General features: G+C 50.3%; 1 protein-coding gene across 2 annotated transcripts in view; it reads right to left on the reverse strand.

Annotated features, from left to right (window-relative positions):
- Positions 1–7,997: 7,997 nt before the first annotated feature.
- The window catches only part of Ctnnbip1 (catenin beta interacting protein 1), a 56,946-nt gene continuing 44,332 nt past the window's right edge, over positions 7,998–20,611 (reverse strand). For both annotated transcript variants that reach the window (XM_042695684.1, XM_042695685.1), the window contains exon 5: positions 7,998–8,381. In XM_042695684.1, the coding sequence (XP_042551618.1) occupies positions 8,323–8,381 (59 nt within the window). In that variant the 3' untranslated portion in view covers positions 7,998–8,322. The remainder of the gene's footprint in view (positions 8,382–20,611) is intronic.

The raw sequence follows: 20,611 nt of genomic DNA on the forward strand, positions 1-20,611 counted from the left end.
ATGTTTTTCCACTGCTGAAGCAGCTTCCTGGGGTCCACCAGCAGGAGCCAGGAGCCAGTCATTCAGGGGGACCCACAAGCATCCCTGCCACCCCAACCCACCCCAGTGAGTCACGTGACAAGACCAGGACAGCCCCCAGGGCAGGTGCAGGGCCGCCAAAGGAGCAGCTCCCTTTCCTGCAGGCAAGTCTGGCTCTGCCAGATTCAGCCAGGCCTCCTTGGAATGACCAGGAATTTTCCAAAGCAGTCTCCTCCCTCCAGTGACCTCAGCAACACAAAGGCAGGGCTGGGCCTCCCAATTTCCTGGGAGTCAGGACAAGGACCCTGGGTACCAGCCAGAGGGTTCAAGGCTCACCTCTGGAGGCAGCTGTATGAGCTGCAGGCTCTAGTGAAGCTGTAGAAGAAGCTTCTAGACAGAAACCCTGAGGAGCAGCGTCCTCAAGGTTTTAGCGGGTGAGGCAGCCTGGGAGCGTGCTTAGGGACCTGCAGGGTTGGGTGGACCTGCGATTCCTGCTCAGCTCCTTCCACCTACATCACCTTGCATCTCGCTGCCCTGGCTCCGTTCACAGCAAGGACACACAAGGATGTGTGGCCCATGGTAAACAAAGGGCTATTTTTATGGCTCCATTGTCTCTTCTCTCAGCTTCCTAACGCCTCAGCCAAGGTACACCCCAGTGCAGCCTCCAGGATCCCACAGACCTCCGGCCGGCGCAGCAGATGCTGCCCTGTCACGTTATAGCAGCTCCCAATCACGTCTTCTGTGGGACTGGGCAGGCCAGCGTCCAGAGTGGAAAGACCCAGCTCTCCCCCCCCATCTGAGGCTGAGAAAGGCACAGAGACCCCCCAGGCCAGGGGCATCCCTCCCCGCTCCAGGGCATGGTAGCCATGTATGTGTCTTTATTTCCCACCCCAGCTGTTTCCCTACCCAGCCCGCTTGAACCCAGTCATCCTGTGTTTCTGAAATTCTCTACCACATAACACATCCCTTATTGTCTGAACCCCAGGAGGCTGCTCCTGCACCCCATGTTTCCATCCTGGCCCACCACAGCTGGTGAATGCAGACGGCGCACCCAAGGAAGTGGGCACCATTCTTTCCCACTTTCTTTCTTTGTTGGTTGTGGGGCTTGAATTCTAGGCCTGGGCGCTGTCCCTCAGCTCTTCAGCTCAAGGCTAGCGCTCTACCACTTCACCCACAGCACCACTTCTGATGGTTTATTGGAGATAAGAGTTTCAGGGACTTTCCTGCATGAGCTGGCCTTGAACTGTGATCCTTAGCTCTCAGCCTCCCAAGTAGCTAGGACTATAGGCGTGAGCCACCAGCGCCCGGCTTGTCTTTCTCACTTTCCAGATGAGGAAGCAGAGAGACGCTCAGAGACCTTCAGTGACTTGCCCACAACACACAGCTAGGCACGGGCAGTCTGGATTCAAACTCAGGTCCACCAGTCTCCTTGGGTTAAATGTGGGCCTTTTCCCCAGGCAGCCACTCTTGGGGTGAGCTCCTAGCTTCAACAAGCCTCCACCTCCTCACATTGCGGACTGTGTGCGGTGGTGGGGGAAGGGCTGCTGGGCACTCGGGGCTGGCTTCCTGCAGCTTGCTTTGAAGCAGAGCCTGCTGCTGTGGGAAGGAGCCTCTGGTTGTGATGATTTAGTTTAGCCACCTGATTATGATCAAGACTTTAATTCTATTCTTTTCCTTGCTTGACTGTGATTCTGTTTTGGACTCGAAGCACAAGGCAAGCATTACAGTCCCTGGAAGTCTCCCATTTCCAAGCTGTTTGCCTGTCCAGCCATGACCAAGCCCATCTGGGGGTCTCCTCTTCACTCTTCAAGCTTGGGGAAGGCTGAGGATCATTGCTCCAATTAACACCCTTCTCCCACAGAAAGCTAAAGCCTCTTAGGACGCAGGGCGCCATGGGGGTTGGGAGCAGGAGGCAGCTGGCCTTGGTTCCTACCAAGGGATGATCTCAGCTCTTTCATCCTCATCGAAAAGCGTGGAATAGGTGCCTACTTGGACCTGGAGCTAGGCTCTGCCCCAAGCATTGCAGATAAGCCCTTGCTCTGAGTGTCTTGTGAGCAGAGCGGGTGCGGGGTGGACACCCAGCACGGTGACTTAATGATGACCATATGTCCTGGCCACCCACTATGCATAGGTCACTTTGCTAAGCTTGTCATATTATTACCTATTTATTCTACAATAACCGCCATATGGAACAGATGCTCTCCTCCTCCTCCTCCTCCTCCTTCTCCTCCTCCTCCTCCTCCTCCTCCTCTTCCTCCTCCTCCTCTAAAAAAGTTAGGTCATCCATCCTAAATCCCGGCTGATCTAGGTTTTAACCTGCTAGTTGGCCTCTAGAGTTCTCACTCTACCATGTCTCCCCAGCCCCCAGCTCCATGTGTACCAAAGATTTATACTGTGGGAGCAAACAGTATAAATATAGATTTAAAAAGAGGAATTTCTAGAAAAACCAGCTCACATTGCAGATGAGCTGTCAAGAGCTGCAAGGCTGGCATCGGTGAAAAAGGTGGAGAGCCAGAGTCAGGATGGATTGAGGTGGCTGCTGAGGGCAGCCCAGGGCTAACTTGCCTTTGTGAAGCTGGCTATGCAAAGTGCTACACACCTGCGCACAGGGCACGTCCACCAGCCGTGTTAACACTGGGACCTAGCTGGGCGCTGGGGGCTCACACCTCTAATCCTTGCCACCCAGGAAGCTGAGATCTGGTGTTCATGGTTCAAAGCCAGCCCGGCAGGAAAGTCTGGGAGATTTTTATGTCTAATTAACCACTCAAAGCCGGAAGTAGAGTTATGGCTCAAATTTTAAAGTGTTCGCCCTGGGCAAAAAAAAAAAAAGCTAAGGGAAGGCCCTAAGTCCCAACTTCAAGCCCAGTACAGGTAAAACGCCAAACCAAACCTGGGCCTACTGTCTTATTTCACTTTATATTGCCATAACGAAAACCTTGAGACTGGGTAATTCATCATGAATAGAAATTTATATGGCTCGTGCTTCTGGAAGTGTGAAGTTCAGGAGCATGGCGCTGGCATCTGGTAAGGGCCTTCTTGCTGCATTATAACCAAGCAGAAGACAGCACATGGGGAGACGGAGCAAGCCTGTTTTTGATGGCACTAGAATTGGGACTCAGAGCCTCACACTTGCCAGGCAGATACTCTACCACTTGAATCGTGCTCCATCTCTGTCTTTCCATTCTTACGAAGCCACTAGTGCCATCATGGGGCCCTACCTTCTCGCCCTCATCTCACCCAAATGAACTCAATCTTCTCCTCTAAATACCACTGACAAGCATGAAAGGAACTACATTTCCCGTACACGGAATCTAGCAGGTATAGTTAAAGCGGAGTACCTGTCCGAACGGTGTTTGTGGAAATTCTTCCACAGAAGCAGCATGGACAAAGCCAAGAAGTGGAAGCTCTTAGAGGCTCTAGGACTGAAGTTATTGTCTGGGGCTATGCAGGGCAGGACAGGGCTCCTACCGGTATGTAGTGTGTAAATGGTAGCTATCTGTTATGCACACTTTTCCTTCCCTGGGGTCCTCGGGAGGAGGCCTGGGCAGGGCAGGCAGGCAGGAAGTCAGCTCTCCTGACTTCCCTGCCCAGCAGGATGGGCACTGGCGACCCTCTGGGAAGCACACACGATGGGTGAAAAGTGAGGACAAAACACTGGCTGACAGCAAAAGGCTTGAGTCCACTGTCCTGTGTGGAGGCCTTCCTTGGAATCAGGATGAACTGCTGCTACCTTCCCCCTCCCTCCCCTGCCCTTCTCCCCACCCAGCTGTCCCTAAGAAAATCAGATTCTTTCAACGGACAGTGCCAAGGGATGCGATCATTTTCTGAATGGGTCCCAGGTGAGACTGGACCTAGTTCATCCTCCAGGAAGGGGTGAGGAAGGCGGCCTCCTCGAACAACCCAGACAAAGGACCTGTCCACAGAGGAGGGGCTGAGGGTGGTGCTGAGGTCCCCTGGGGCCCCCTAGAGCTGCCCATTCAGGAAGTTGGCTCCTGTTCCCACCAACCCGATCAGGTGCAAGGGACAGGATCGGTTTCCCTAGACAAAGGCTCTCTTGAGAGGCTGGGAGCAGGCTGGATGCTCACAGGTGCAGTTGACCTGTACAGAGAGGAAGCTCTTCATTCATTCGGAATCACCTTCCCTGCCCCCACCCCCACCCCAGACCTGGAAAACACCCACAAAAGACAGGATGAGCTCCACCCAGCTCAGTCCAGGCCTCTCTTAGACCCAGCCGGCACTACATCCACCTCAGCAGGGTCACGGTCAACCCCGTATGCACCTGTGCTCAGGAAGGAAGACCCAGAAAGGTGCCACCATGTGGGCTGAGGGACCCTGGAAGTGCCAAAGCTGCCTTCAGGGTCTTTTGCTTCACCTGACAGTGTCCCTGACAGATCTTTCATGGCATGCTTCCCACTCCAGACACAATGGGTTAGACCCCTCCCTCCCTGCTGTCTAAGCTCTGTGAGGGACTGGGCAGATGGGACCACAGCCAGCCAGCCCCTCCCTCTGAGCCGGTTAACTGCAAGCTTGACAGTGTGGCTCTGAACACTGGTGATGTGTGTGTGTGTGTGTGTGTGTGTGTGTGTGTGTGTGTGTGGTCTACACAGAGTTTAATCAGCATGGGCCCCTTGAATACCCATATCTATGTAAGTTTCTGGCTAACACAGTTGCCTTTATTTTTCTTGCAGCATCTACAATCTTCTTCTGGAAGTTAGAAAGGCAGACCAACTCAGTACAGGGATGAACCTGTTACCTGAAGAGCAAATGGGCTCATCTGTGGGGCAGTGAGTGCCCAGCCCTGGCAGGTATTCAAGCAAAGGCTAGAAATCTCTTTTCAGAGATGTTTCAGAGGGGATGCATGTTTTTGACTGCACCATGAACTACTGAACCTCCTGGGATGTCTTCCAATACTGAGGTCTTTTTAGACAGGTCTCTCATGTTGCTTAGTTTGTCCCTGAATTTTTTTTTTTTTTGGGTCCGGTCGTGGGGCCTGAACTTTGGGCCTGGACACTGTCCCTCAGCTCTTCAGCTCAAGGCTAGCGCTCTACCGCTTGAGCCACAGCGCCACTTCCGGCTTTTTTTTTCTTTTTGCTTATGTGGTGCTGAGGAATCGAACCCAGAGCCTCAGGCATGCAAGGCAAGCCCTCTACCACTGAGCCACCTTCCCAGCTCTGTCCCTGAATTCTTGAGCTCAAGTAATTTTTTATTTTTTTTTGGGTCTGGTCATGGGGCCTGAACTCTGGGCCTGAGTGCTGTCCCTCAGCTCTTCAGCTCAAGACTAGCGCTCTACCACTTGAGCCACAGTGCCACTTCCGGCTTTTTTCTTTTTGCTTATGTGGTGCTGAGGAATCGAACCCAGGGCCTCAGGCATGCAAGGCAAGCGCTCTACCACTGAGCCAACTTCCCAGCCCTCAAGTAATTCTTGTCTCACTCCTTTAAGAGGCTTGGCCTCCATCCAGCTCAACAAGATTTAATGATGTTATTGTGCCATCCAACCCCATATCCTGAAAACTTTCCAGCGGCTAGGACCCAGAGAAATTTTTTTGAAGAGAATAAAAGCAGAGGTCATGAAAACAAGAACAACAAAGAAGAGCCAACATGCTATTATGAAGGGTAGAAATGAAAACTTTCAGAAAACGCTTCCAAAAGAAAATTCCCTGATACATGATTGTTGCTTCCAAAGCTGAATGATTGCACAGTGAATACTGTCACATTCTCTACTTCTGGGATGGCTGGACAGGTGGAGATGTTTGGGCCCCTGAAACCAGCTATATGGATGTGGGGTGTAGGTTGGCAGGATCCCCCCACACTGAGGGACTGCTCAGTGGGAAGTAGGAAAGTGCCCCTGGAGATCAGTGACCTCAGTCAATGGGGATAATATTCAGACTCTTCCAACATCAAAAGACTTCTTCCCCGAAGGACTATGAGTTGGGCAGAGTCTGAGTCTGGCCCTGGCCACAGACATCAGCTTGAGCTGCCTGTCCCCTTCTTCTGGTTCCTTCCTAGGGAAGGCCTCAGTGTAAATACCCCAGGGCACCAACTCCAAGGGAGAAAGCAGCTCAGCTTACTCACCACGCTATGAAAACTCTTCCAAGTACCGCGCACTAACCGATTGCGCAACTGGAGCTCCTGAAAACTCTTTATTGTTGTCTTTCTCCCAGCCCCCCCAAAGATATATATTTTAGTTGAAATATAAAGCCACAGCAATACTTGGACTTTTCTTCTTTAGATGAGCCAGGCCAGGGCTGTCACTGTTGTAAGCGCGAGGCTGCAGTCAAGACACGAACAAGCTGGGGCAGAGCACACACCATTGACCGGAGCTCAGGCCCTTGATGGGAGCTGCAGGTATGAAGAGTGAGGACAGCCAGAAACCTGATTCCAGACGTTACAACCTGGGGGAAGAGGAATCTGAAACACCCAGAGCTTCAGGCCACCGAGCTGGCAGTGAGTGAATGTGAAGTGTGTTTCTCCTGAGGGAAGATCTCCCAAGCCCTTGCAGCCCTCCTCCCTGCCCACTGGCCTTGTTCTTTGGGGATCAACGGCCTTGGCAGGCTAATGTCAGCTAACATAACCAGGAGTCCATGTATAGTGGAAGACTTGGATCTCAACCCCAATGCTCAAATCCTCCTTCTGGAACCAGGCTGAAGATGGTGGAAGCCACCCACTGACAACGTGGTGCCACCCACTCCTGGGCCATGATGGCACTGGGCTCCTACACATCCATGACACAAGGAAGCCCCAAGCCCTGAGGAGAGGAATGGTGCTCCAAGTGTCTTCCTGCCACCAGACAGCCAGTCCAAGAAAGGGACTTCTGCCACCTCCTACTTTTCCTTCAATTCCCAGTGAAGCAGCAGGGGTGAGTGGGGTTGAGACTCCTGCACCAATGCTAGTAAACCCCCCTCAGGAGTTGCTGAAACATGATTCTAGGGCTGGCAGCCTGGTGAGACCTGCTCACTGAGGCCCAGACAGGCATCCTGGCAGACATGAATAAACTACAATGGGATCAGATGAGAGAACTCATCTGCTGCCCAGGCCTCATTATCCCGGCAGCAGATTTTGGGGGAGCCTAGTTGGCTAGGTTGTATTGGCATTTGGAGCCAAGGTCTCCTGGGCTTTATGGGAGATAAGCTGGGCTTTTCTGCGGGCTCCAGGCTCCTGGGGAGACCCCTGCTATGACCTCTAGAGTCTTGTGGGATTTTACAAGTAGGGGCAGCAGCTCTTCTTTCCAGGAGGAGCTCCAGGCAGAGGCCTGGGAGTGCGACACAGGTACGGCAGAGGAAAGAGCTGCCCGGCTGGCACTCTCTCAGCACAGGCTGGCTGCAGAGGGCTCAATAGTGTCTACGCAAATTCCATTCTTACCGAGGGAAAATGGGCTGGCTGCCAACTCACGGAGCTGATGCACATACATCCTGCCTCAGGATCACCGCTAAGCTCAGGGCTGCTGGTTCAGGGCAACACAAAGCTCCATGAGGACTGTGTTTTCCAGCTGTGGACCCTGCTCAGCATCCCTAAGGTCCATGGGCTGGAGGCAGGTGAGGTCACTAAAGCACTTGCCATCTCCAGGTGGACCCCCAGGCCCTACATTAGCAGCAGAAGGAGGGGATTCCATGGCAACGGGAGTCAGGAGTGAGCCAATGGGAAACCAAATACACATACTGAATGCCCATCCAATTCTAACACTAACCCAATACGTGAAGGCAGCAGCAAGCTCTTTGCGTAATAAATATTGCAAAGCTCATTTGGTTTCTCTCTTTTTTTTTTCTTCTTTCAAGTCAAATATAACCACCAAGTCCCAAACCCTGTTTTCTGCATTCAGAATAGAGAAGCTGTTGATATCAGCAGAACACCTGCAGCCAATCAAAGAAAAGACCGTGTCCCACTAGCCAGCCAATCATATTCCTTTTCCAGTTAAAACAGCCAATCAGGCCTCTTCACATTCCTAAAAAATGACCTAAATAAAGCACCAGAGCTCGGAGCACTTCCTAGGAAGCCAGATACCGAGGCGCATTTTTTTTTTTTTTAAATAAAGAGTCAGAAATAAAAATAAAAGGTTTCCGTTGGTCAAGATTTAAAAATAAAAAGGTTTCTTCTTGCAGCCAATCATGAGTCCATCCCTTTAAGCCAATCCTAAATGCATCACCAGCATCTCCCTTGATGCCAGCCCCACTGAGTGGCTGTGGGGCAGGGGATCTGGGGTGGGGAACACAGGAGGGGGAAGGTGGTCTGTTGCCACTCAGTCAGCCAAGGAGCCACATAGATCTTTTGGCCCTTGACAGCTTCCAGGGTGTTCCAATGGGCTTGGAGCTACTGCCTCCGGTCCTCTGTCTCCGACCTGGAAAACGCCATCACCACATCCTCCGCACCTGCAAACCAAGGGACAAGAATTGCTGGTAGGCTTATGGTGTTGGCCACAATTGGGTCAGACAAGGGATTCGGTCCTGTTGGAGCACTAATCCTCCCCCCTTCCAATCTCCCCCTGGCTTCTGGCCTAATATGGTTGTTTTCTAGGTAGCGGTGTGCTTTGCTTACAAGGAATACCCTCTGGTTTCCCCTGTAGCCTAGCCAGGAGATATGACCAACAATGCCAAAGCAGAGCTGCAGGGCTGCAGGGCAGTAGATGAAACCTGGCAAGGCTACCCTGTTAAGAGGTCGGCCACAACAAGGGTCTTTAGTTCTAAAGCAGAGCCAAGCAGAACTGTGTGTATGGCACTAGGGTGGGGGTAGGAGTTTGGTCCCTTTGCAGGATCTTAACCATTACAGAGAGAGAGAGAGAGAGAGAGAGAGAGAGAGAGAGAGAGAGAGAGTGTGTGTGTGTGTGTGTGTACTGGTTCTGGGATTTGAACTTAGGGCCTTGAACTGAGCTTTTTTTTTTTGCTCCAGGTTAGTGTTCTTCCACTTGAACACAGCTCCACTAATTGGAAGAAAGAGTCTCATGAACTTTGCTGCCTGGGCTGGCTTCAAACTGCAGTCCTCAGATTTCAGCCTCCTGAGCAGCTAGGATTACAGGAGTGAGCCACTAACACCTGGCTTCACTGTGATGTTTAATAGCCAATCATCTTTGCAACTGCTATCCTTTGCCCAAAGCCAACACTTGTTCAAAGGAGCTTGGGTAGGCCCATTTCCAGCCTGCTGTCTGCCTGGCTCACTAGAGACAGAAGATATCCACAATCCTTATTATTTTTCTTAATCCTGAGAGTCTGGTCCAAGCACTCATGAAATCACTTCCTTTGTCTTGTTTTTCATAAGACAAGCTCTGACAGCCAGAAGAGGGAGGAGGAGAGAGGCTGGAAATGCTAACCTGCCTGAGGAGGAGTCAGCTATAGCAAGTTGCAGTGACCTGCAGATCCCACTGTTTCTCTGTCCCTCTGTCCCTCTGCTCTCTCCCCCTTTTCTAAACAGTGATTTCGAGCTCTCCTCCAAACGATAATGGGTTGTTTGTGGCCTTTCTGATACTGTTCATCTATGTTAGTGGAGGAGTTCCCCCTGGAGGGGTGGATTGGAACAGCAGGTACAGGAAAGGCCACTCAAAGGTAGACTGGTGTGAGGCGTGTGTGCTGGTGTCTCTGGCACGTGGACCCCACCATGTCCATACCTCTAGAAAGTCTCTCCTCTGGACTACCACACCACACAGAGGCAATGGGACACCTAAGGAGGTTCTGCAGAAGGAAGGCCCAGTGCCAGGATGTGACATCACGAAGATGCTCCTTCATTGGGCACTGCAGCACCAATGTGTTGCTAAGAGAACCAACCTGTCACCACCCAACCTGCGTTCCACCTCTATTCCTGAAAAGAAACATGGGTTCTAGAGAAGAGCTCAAACAATCTTGCTTCTTAGGATGAGGCTCCTTGTCTGGGAAGCCCTACGAATCCTTCCCATCTTCTTGGGAACATGCAGTTCTCACCCTAGTCCTAGGACCACGCAGTATCACTGAAAGCAGAACTGTCCTAGCAACCACAGACTCCAGATTACATCATACCCCGCATGGCAGCTGAGCATTACCTAACAGACGCTGACTCTGAGTGCTGCCTCCCGGCTGGAGGGGAGGGAAGGAGTCGGAGTGAGCCTGCAGGGGAGGTGGCGGCTGAAGACACTGCTGAGGCAGTGAATGGCGGCAGCCTACTCGCTTCCTTCCTTGCCTGCCTCGTGGGCTTGCAGGGACCCTGAGCCTCTGCCGTGGGCTGCAGGCGCGAAAATAGCACTGGCTCCCCAGGAGGGAATGGTGAGTCTGCAGGAGGAATAGAAGCTAGAGCTCTGGGATCTGGAGCCAGCCCGGCGCTCTAAGGGCACAAAAGAAGTAACCTTCTCAAGGTCACCTGGGGGCTCGGGTAAGTTGAACAAGACTCTCTAGCCTTCCCCCAGGCCAGCTGGTTGTCTCAACAAGCTGGGAAGCCACGGGTCTCTTAATGCACTGCTGCAGCTACAAAAAGCGTCTGCAGAGCTGTGGCCTCTCCTGTGTCCTTTCCTAAGGGACGTGTTGTTTTCCAGGCCTCTCCACAAGGACTCTCCTTCCTTTGAGGCCAAAGAGGAGGCAGCTCCTCCAGAGCATTCTCTGACCTAACCTTACCACTGAACAGCCAGATACTCATTCCATGACAGCCTGGCCATGAACTTGATAAGCCTCAAGCTGAGGATGATAATTTTTCCTCTTCTCTATGAAATTTGGGTCTGTTTCCAAAAAGAGAGCATAAGTTAACTGAATTAGTTATCACAACTCTAGCCTTGGAGCTGGCCTCCTCTGAAGACCAACAGATGGCAGAGCCCTTGGGTTTCTCTCGGCCGTCCCAGAAGCACTGCAGCCCATCTTCTGCCTCCAGGCCAACAGCCCATTCCAAGATGATGTTCCGTTCTCTCCATTAGTTACCTGCCAACCATCTAACTGGTGTTCAGAGCTTATACTTGTCCCTTCCCAGCAGAAGCACAATAGGGCAAGAGCCTCAGTTCTTCCTGCCCACATTCTCTAACACACTATAAAGAACACCAGAGCCAGGCGCCAGTAGCTCACGCCTGTCATCCTAGTACTTGGGAGGCTGAGATCTGAGGATCTCGGTTCAAAGTTAACCCAGGGAGGAAAGTCTGTGAGACTCTTATCTGCAATAAACCACCATGAAAAAAAAAAAAAGGAAAAACCTAAGACCAGAATCTTTCCTAAACGTAGAAACAAAAAATGCTCAAATTGTTGTGCTGGTGGCTCAGGCCTGTCACCCTAGTGACTCAGGAGGCTGAGATCTGAGAATCACAGTTCAAAGCCAGCCTGGGCAGGAAAGTCTGTGAGACTCTTATCTCCAATAAACCACCAGAAAACCAATAGTGGCGCTGTGGCTCAAGTGGTAGAGCGCTAGCCTTGAGCTGAAGAGCTGAGGGATGGTGCCCAGGCCCAGAGTTCAAGCCCCGTGACCGACAAAAAAAAGCAGCTCAACTTACCAAACTAAATATAGTAACATATAAAAAGGGATTCCATACTCTGACCAAGTTGAGATTTATCTTAAGAAGACAAGATTGTGTGTGTGTGTGTGTGTGTGTGTATGTATATATATATATATATATATAGAGAGAGAGAGAGAGAGAGAGAGAGTGTGTGTCAGTCCTGAGGCTTGAACTAAGGCCTGGGCACTGTCCCTGAGCTTCTTTTGCTCAAGGCTAGCACTCTACCACTTGAACCACAGCACCACTTCACTTCCGACTTTCTGTTTATGTGGTGCTGAGGAATCAAACCCAGGGCTTCATGCATACTTGGCAAGCACTCTACTGCTAAGCTGTATTTTCCCAGCCCTGGATTAATATCTTTTGTTGTTGTTGTTGTTGTTGGTCATGACACTTGAACTTTGGGCTTGAGTGCTGTCCCTGCACCATTCAGCTCAAGGCTAGCGCTCTACGGCTTGAGCCACAGCGCCACTTCCAGTTTTCTAGTGGTTTATTGGAGATAAGAGTCTCACGGACTTTCCTGCCAGGCTGGCTTTGAACCGAGATCCTCAGATCTCAGCCTCCTGAGTAGCCAGGATTATATCGAGCCTGGTTACCAACTTTTAATTGGAGATAAGAATCTCTGAATCTCAGTTCTTAGATCTCAGCTTCCTGAGTAGCTAGGATTACAGGCATGAGCCACTGATGCCTGGCAGTCAATTAATTTTTGACAAGAGTGTCAAGACAATTTGGCAATAAACAGCTAAACAAATGGCATGTGGACACCTTGAAGAAGTCTAAGCTCAGAAGGAAGAAGCAGCTCAGTGAATCAAGAGGGAGAGAGAGAATGAGACTGAGAGGCTCCAGAACCCATACCTTCACCTTTATGTAGTACTTGGCCTTTTCTCTTAGAAGGGAAACTGACCAGCCCTAGTCACGTATAACAGTAAGTCTTGCCAGGCCTCCTGGAAGAAACTGAACCAATCTGTCACTATCTTAATTGAACCAAGACCCCAGATTAAAAGAAAAGCACAAACATTACCAAAACAGCCCAGGCACACCTTAGAGAAATTCAACATGAAACCCAGAGTGCCCGCCCGGGAGGAGCCTTACTCTCTGCACTCACCTTCTGCTTTCCCTTCAGCAATGCTGCGCACTTGGAAAGCAGTGCCGGGAGGAGCCAGCTCCCTGAGCCCAGGGAGCGCTCCCCACGCTGCCTCCTAGCCCACTCCCCATGCCAGCTTTGCTCTTTTAATGGAGCCAGGCAAATGACTGGGGAGAGAAAAATGACAAATATGCAGCAGCATAGAAACAGGGAAGCTGGCCTCTAGCTGGAGGCGGGAGCCAGACAATGGGGTCACTGGTCTGTTGGTGAGCTGGGGATGAATTCACACCAGCCGTGTTAGAACCAATGTCTGGCTCAGGCCAGCATTCACACTTGGCCAGACCAACTCAGGGCAAGGGCAGTATGGTTTAGACAAAGTCCCCCTGTTTGTAGAGATCACTCCTTTTCTTTTCTTTCCCTTCCCTTCCCTTCTTCCCTTTTCTTCTTCCCTTCTTCCTTTCCGTTTCCTTCTTTTTTTTTCAGAGAAAAAAAAATGATCTTGCTGTTTAGCCTCCAAAGTGCTGGGATTACAGATATGTTCCACCATGCCTGGCTTCGCTCTTGCTTTTTTTTTTTTTAATTTTTTCTACCACTTGAGCCACCGTGCCCCTTCCAGCTTTTTCTGCTTATGTGGTACTGAGGAATTGAACTCAGGGCCTCATGCATACAAGGCAAGCACTCTACCACTGAGCCACCTTCCCAGCCCCACTCTTGCTATTTGAGGCTCTAAGTTGAAGTCTTTTAAAGGTCTTTTTTTTTTGGTTGGTCACAGGGCCTGAACTCTGGGCCTGGGCACTGTCCCTCAGCGCTTCAGCTCAAGGGTAGTACTCTACCACTTGAGCCACTTCCAACTTTTTCTGCTTCTGTGGTGCTGAGAAATCGAACCCAGGGCCTCATGTGTGCAAGGCAAGCACTCTACCACTGAGCCACCTTCCCAGCCCTCAAAAGTCTTTTCATGAATCCTCCAGCTAGCTCGATGTGCTTCCTGCGCGGTCAGAGCATGTTCCTACTGGCCATGCAGGCTCAGGTTGAGCTGAGGGATGCAAAGCACCACAAAAGAAGACTGTGGAGCTGCGACAGCCCCGCAAGTCAGTGCACGCAGCCAGGACATCCACTGCCTGGCTGGGAAGTCTGGGAGCTCTCTACTCTTCCCAGGAGATTCCAGGGAGATCAGAGCTACACTGTCTCCTAATATGTACATTAGGAAAAAAGGATAGCCCGCTGGGCACAAGTGGCTCACACCTGAAATCCTAGCTACTCAGGAAGCAGAGATCTGAGGAATAGTTTAAAGTCAGCCCAGGCAGGCAAGTGTGTGAAACATTTATCTACAATTACCACCAAAAAGCCAAAATAAGGAAGCCAGCACCAGTGAGTCACACTAGTAATCTTAGCTTCTCGAAAGGTTGAGAGCTGTTGGGCTCTCGTGACTCATGCCTGCAATCCTAGCTACTCAGGAAGCTGAGATCTGAGGATCACGGTTTGAAGCCCAGGCAGAAAAGTTCCCATGAGACTCCTATCTCCAACGAACCACTCAAAAACCGGAAATGATACTGTGGCTCAAGTGTAGAGCACTAGCCTTGAGCAAAAAGAAGCTCAGGGACAGCACCCAGGCCCTGAGTTCAAGACCCCTCCCCCCCCAACAATAAAAGAAGGTTGAGATCTGAGGATTGAGCTGTGAAGCTAGCCTAGGCAGGGAAGTTCAGGAGACTCATCTCCAATTAACCATCAAAAAGCCAGGAGTAGAAGTGTGACTCAAATGGTAGAGCACTAACTTTGAGCAAAAAAGCTAGGCAAGAGCTAGAGGCTCTAATCAAGCCCTAGTGCCAACACACACACACACACACACACACACACACACACACACACACACACACACACACACACACACACACGGGATGGGAGGCTACAGTTCCTGAAGGCTGCAGCCCCAGAGAGAACCTGATAGGGCACAGCCCTCAAGCAATGTCACTGGAGAAAGGGGACTTGCAGAAGTGGTATAGGCCACAATGGATGCTTACACACGATTTGGAGCCAGTTCTCCCAAGCCGATGTCACATGATAACCCTGTGTCCTGAGGACAGAGAGCCTTGCTCTACCATCCCAAAAGACAATGAACACTCCCCCATGCATGCCCTTGGTTGGCTACAGCTTCACAGGACTGTTCCAGTGAGGGGCACTTGGTGGCATGGACCTCCTGCACGCTTGTGGGGCCTTACACCTGGCCGGCATAACAATGAGGACTTGGAAAGCTCAAAAACACACACCTGCAGATTCCAAATTCCCAGGACTGAGGAGGGCCCTCTGTGAGTCACCATCAGCACAGGGAGTAAACTGACCGATAACTTCCAAATCACCTAGAAAATGCCAGGCCTACAGACCATTCTAAGTGCGCATAGCAGCCTGGCTAGGCCATGCTGGAACAAAGAACCGCGTGTTTCAAATGTGCCCGGCACTCCTGCTCTCGGCGCTTTCACTCCTTCTCCAAGCACTTGAGTTTGGTTGGCTGCAGCAGCTCCTCTCTCACAAGCTCGTTATCTTGTCTGAATGCCACCTAGTATCTGGCTACCCAAGGTTGCACGCCCAGGCTACAAGCTCTGGGGAAATGTTGCCTGGAAAAACAGGTTCCAGATGGTTCTCGAAGGGGAACCCTGCAAGGGGAATGAGACTGGGGCCTCCTCCCAGGCACACCAACTCCCCCTGGGTGGCATGAGCTGTTTTTAGCAACCCAGGGCAACAAGCCGGGTGTTCTGTACATCTCAGCTGATGCCCCAAAGTTCCCAGGGGATAGTTTTCACCTAGAGGCAGCATGACACTCTAGTTGCTATGGGAACAGTAGCCACTGATTCACCAAGATCTTGGCGGTGGGAGCAGCGCCAAGCTTAATGGCGCCCACTGGGCTCCACGGCTGACATGAAGGTGTTTATGAAACCATGAGAAGCGAGGCTGAGGCAACCCGGCGGAGCTGTCACCCATGGGTGCCCAGCAGTGGCCTTTGGGCCTCATGGACTGGCCAGGTCTGGTCCAGAGAACAACAGAGGCCTCTTCCAGGCCTGGTCTACCTCAGCACATTCCATCACCAAGACCTAACGGGTGGAACTTGAGCCTGGGCTGGATCCTGACTTGGGGAAGTTCCTGTTCATCTAACCTCAGTTTATCACCTGCAGAAGGTGATAAAGAGCACGTGGCAGCTGATGATTGTTCTGCATAAAGTACCGTAGGTAACACCTGTAGAGACACAGCAGGCTTTACCTGCCTTGCTGTAATCCAAACGTTCCTCCTAAGCCCCTCTTATTCGTTCTCACTCTCCCAGACAGACAGACAGACAGACACACACACACACACACCACCTCTACATGTTCATTGTCCTCATTTTAATGAGCTTATATTTGTCTTCTCAAACATAAGCTCTCCTTGACTAGAAAACTGATGTGCCACAAAAGAAAGAGAATGTAGAGCTGGACACCAGTGGCTCACGCCTGTAACCCCAGCTGCTCTCAGCCTCGCCCAGGAGGCTGAGAACTGGTCAGTCATAATTTGAGGTCAGCTAGGGAAGAAAAATTATCCTACATTTCCAAAATAATCAACAAAAAGCAAGGCTGTGGGTGTAGCTCAAGTGGTAGAGCATCACCTAGTACCTATAAGTCCTGGCTTATTTCAAATGTTAAGTTCTGGATATCAGAATCACCTTGGGAGATTGTGTTCTCTTGTTTGTGTGTGTGTATGTATGTATATATGTGACATAGGGTCTTCTGTTTTTTTGTTTTGTTTTTTGTCAGTCATAGGGCTTGAACTCTGGGCCTGGGCAATATCCCTCAGCTCTTCAGCTCAAGGCTAGCACTCTACCAGTTGAGCCACAGTGGTACTTCTGGTTTTCTGAATGGTTTATTGGAGATAAGAGTCTCATGGACTTTCCTGCCTGGGCTGGCTTTGAACCACAATCCTCAGATCTCAGCCTCCTGAGTAGCTAGGATTACAGGCGTGAGCCACCAGTGCTCAGCTACAGGGTCTCCTGATACTGTCCAGGTTGGTTTGGAGCTCCTAAGCTCAGGAAATCCTCCCATCTCAGCCTCCTGATTAGCTGATACTACTATGTTTAAAGTGTGTTTAAAGTGTGAATTCTCAGGGCTACCTGGCAGGTACCATCATTCTCTGGGGCCATGGCAGGGCTTAGGAGCCTTCATTTCCCATTATTAATTAATTAATTAATTAGTTTGCTAGTCCTGGGGCTTGAACTCTGGTCCTGAGCACTGTCCTTGAGCTTCTTTTGCTCAAGGCAAGTGCTCTAACACATGAGCCACAGCACCACTTCTGGCTTTTTTGAGCAGTTTATTGGAGGTAAGAGTTTCACTGAGTATCCTGCCTGGGCTGGCTTTGAACCATGATCCTCAGATCTCAGCCTCTTGAATAGCTAGGATTCCAGGCGTGAGCCACCAGTGCCCAGCTCTTTTTTCTTTTTTAGTGACCTAAGTTATATACCACATCTAGGTTGATTTCTTGTTTCAATGTATAGGTATTTCTGCCTTACTTTTTTTTTGGGGGGGGTCCGGTCGTGGGGCCTGAACTCTGGGCCTGGGCGCTGTCCCTCAGCTCTTCAGCTCAAGGCTAGCGCTCTACCATTTGAGCCACAGTGCCACTTCCGGCTTTTTTCTTTTTGCTTATGTGGTGCTGAGGAATCGAACCCAGGGCCTTGAGCATGTAAGGCAAGTGCTCTACCACTGAGCCACCTTCCCAGCCCTAGGTTGATTTCTTGTTTCAATGTATAGGTATTTCTGCCTTACTTTTGTTATTAGGTTACAGGTAATTCTCATCTAAGTGTTGATTAAAGTTAGAAAAAGATTAGCTTCCCATCCCATAACTGGAATTCTCCCTGGGTCTGACAGTAATTTCAGCTCTAGTCTGTTTCTGCTTAGGGCCTGTGGGAGAAGCCTCCCAGGCACTCTGGGGAGAGGAGATCCAGAGCAGCAGCAGACGATCTGTGTCATGTAGGGGCCGGGACCCAAGGCAGGGAGGAAGGGGCCCAGTCAGCCCATTGCCTGCAGAGTTGCCGCTCTGAGCAACTTGGCCTCCATGAGGCTCGGTCTGCATTTAATAGAACAAGTACCACTCTGAGCCAGAAGCTGGGCTGGAATGTACACAGCTGAGCACAGAACAGACACCACAGAACTCTCACACCGAGCATCAGGAAGACTTTTTCCAGGAAGGTAAGATTCTCATGGAGGTCTGGGAGACAGTGGAGGCACTAGATGACCCAAGGAGAATGAAAGAGGACTCAGAGTAAAAGAACAGTCTGGAAATCAGCCTGAGAGAATTCCAGAGAAAGTTCAGGCTACCGCCTCCACCCACAGAGCACTGCAAAGTTCAAGCAGGGTAATGAACATAGCTGGGTCACCCAGGAAGTGTAGAACGAGGGGGCCACTTTCCAGAAGCCCTGGTTCCTCCTGGCTTGTCCATACCACAGCTTCCAGGTTCCTGAGACCAAGGGCCCTATTTTGGGCTCTCTGAGAGCATACCCAGCAGCGCTGGCTTCTATAGAGGAAAGCGAGGGAGACCAAGACAGTCCAGTGACCACAGTGGGAAGGTTTTCCCCAGAAGTTCCTTAGAGAGCATGTGAGCAGATGAAGGCTTTGACAGACCTGGGGAGCCAGTGTACTGCTCCCAGGGGCAAGGACCAGAGAGGTCCTTGAGCAGAGGCAGACCAAACAGAGGTCTCCGGGCAGAAAAACAACAAGAGGCTTCCTTGACAAAGTGAACCATGTCTAAGAAAGTACCTTATAGCTCCAGGACATGGGACAAAGGCTCATCCAAGGCTCCACACACACAAATAATTCTGTAGGCACTGTGCAGGATGACATACACATACATATATATATTGGTTTGTTTGTTTTTGGGTCCGGTTGTGGGGCTTGAACTCTTGGCCTGGGCACTGTCCCTCAGCTCTTCAGCTCAAGGGTAGCCCTCTACCACTTGAGCCACAGCGCCACTTCCGGCTTTTTTTTCTTTTTGCTTATGTGGTGCTGAGGAATTGAACCCAGGGCCTCATGCATGCAAGGCAAGTGCTCTACCACTGAGCCACCTTCCCAGCCCTGATGACATACACCTATAAATCTCAGCACTGTGAATGCAGGAAAATTCTGAGTCCAATGTCAACCTGGCTATACACAGTTTGAAGCCAGCCTGGCCAACGTAGTAAGATGGTCTCAGAAACAAAACAGACAAGCTGGGTGCCTGTGGCTCATGCCTGTTAATCCTGCTACTCAGGAGGCTGAGATCTGAGGATTGTGGTTCAAAGCCAGCCTGGGCAGGAAGTTCCATGAGACTCTTATCTCCAATTATCCATCAGAAAACCAGAAGAGCTGAAGAGCTCAGGGATAGCGCCCAAGCCCAGAGTGAAAGCAGAGAAGGAAGGAAGGAAGGAAGGAAGGAAGGAAGGAAGGAAGGAAGGAAGGAAGGAAGGAAGGAAGGAAGGAAGGAAGGAAGGAAGGAAGGAAGGAAGGAAGGGAGGGAGGGAGGGAGGGAGGGAGGGAAACAGACAATGATTGTGTAGGCAACTGGCTGGCTACAGAGTGGCCTTTGAAAGATATCACCAGGGGCCTGATCCCAGAACAAAAGGACAGCAGAAAGTGGTAAGCACCAGTGGCTCACTCCTGTAATCCTAGTCACTCAGGAAACTGAGACCTATTGGACTGTGATTTGAGGCCAGCTTGGGCCATGAAGTGAGAGACTCCATCTCCAATTAACCAGTAAAATGCAGGGATGGAGGTATGGCTTAAATGGTAGAGCAATAGCTATAAGCAAGCAACCCAGCCAAGCAAGTACAAGGCTTTGAGTTCAAGCCCTGGAACCAACAAAACAAGGCCTAAATACTATGCTACTTTAAAATGCATAGTGGGGGACATTGATGAATGTGAACTATACAACTCGTGGGTGGGGACTGGAGGGAGGGACTGGGAGGGAATGAGGGAACAGAAGACCCTACAGAAGGAAATGTACTCATTATCTGACTCATGTAATTGTAATCCCTCTGTACGTTACCTCTATAATAACAATGAAGTAAATTAATAACATTTTAAAAAATGCATAGTGGAGTGGCTCATGCCTGTAACCCTAGCTTCTCAAGAGGCTAAGATCTGAGGATCATGATTCAAAGCCAGCCCAGCCAGCAAAGTCTGTGTAACACTTATCTCCAATTCATCACCAAAAAGCTGGAAGTGTAGCTGTGGTTCAAGTGGTAGAACACTAGTCTTGAGCACAAAGGCTCAAGACAGCACCTAGGCCCTTGGTTCAAGCCCCAGGACCAGCACAAAAAACAAACAAACAAAAAGCATAGCGCAGCCAGGCACTGGTGGTTCATGCCTGGAATCCCAGCTATTCATGAGGCTGAGACTAAGGACTATGGTTCAAAGCCAGCCTAGGCAGGAAAGTCCATGAGACTCTTATCTCCAATAAACTACCAAATAACTGGAAGTAGAGCTCCAGCTCAAATGGTACAGGACTAGAACAAAAAAGCTTAGGTATAGTGCCTAGGTCCTGAGTTTAAACCCCATGACTGAAACCAAAAAACAAAACAACAACAACAAAAGTAGTCCTGTAAACCATTCCTGAATCTACCTTGAAATAATGAGGATTTATATACAACATCAGTAGGTGTAGGTATGGAACCCATGCTGGCTAGCTTTATGGTTATGTGTTATAGGTTCTTTGGGCCAATTTTCCTAACAGTGGGGCCCAAGACAGCACTTCATAGGGCTACGGTGAAGACTTACCAGGATAACCTTCATGTGTTACTAGGCAAGAAACTTGGCACAAAAATGAAACTTAATGAATGCTTCCATTAGTGTGATTACAGAGATGAGAAGCAGAGATGCAACAGGCAAAGAGTGACCAGTGAATTATGGCACAGTCAGTTGGCTGCATATAATGCCATCACTAAAATGTTTTCTAATTGTTTTGGAGCACAGTATAATTGCCCTAAATAAGAAATAGATGCTAAAATAAATCCTGTACAGTCCCAATTTTGTGACACAAATGCAAACATAATTTTATCAGGGGTATGGCCTACAGGTATATATTGGGAATTGAAGAAAAAG

The sequence above is a fragment of the Dipodomys spectabilis genome, unplaced genomic scaffold, assembly GCF_019054845.1.
Source record: "Dipodomys spectabilis isolate Male_0828 unplaced genomic scaffold, ASM1905484v1 ptg000188l, whole genome shotgun sequence".
Lineage (NCBI taxonomy): Eukaryota > Metazoa > Chordata > Mammalia > Rodentia > Heteromyidae > Dipodomys > Dipodomys spectabilis.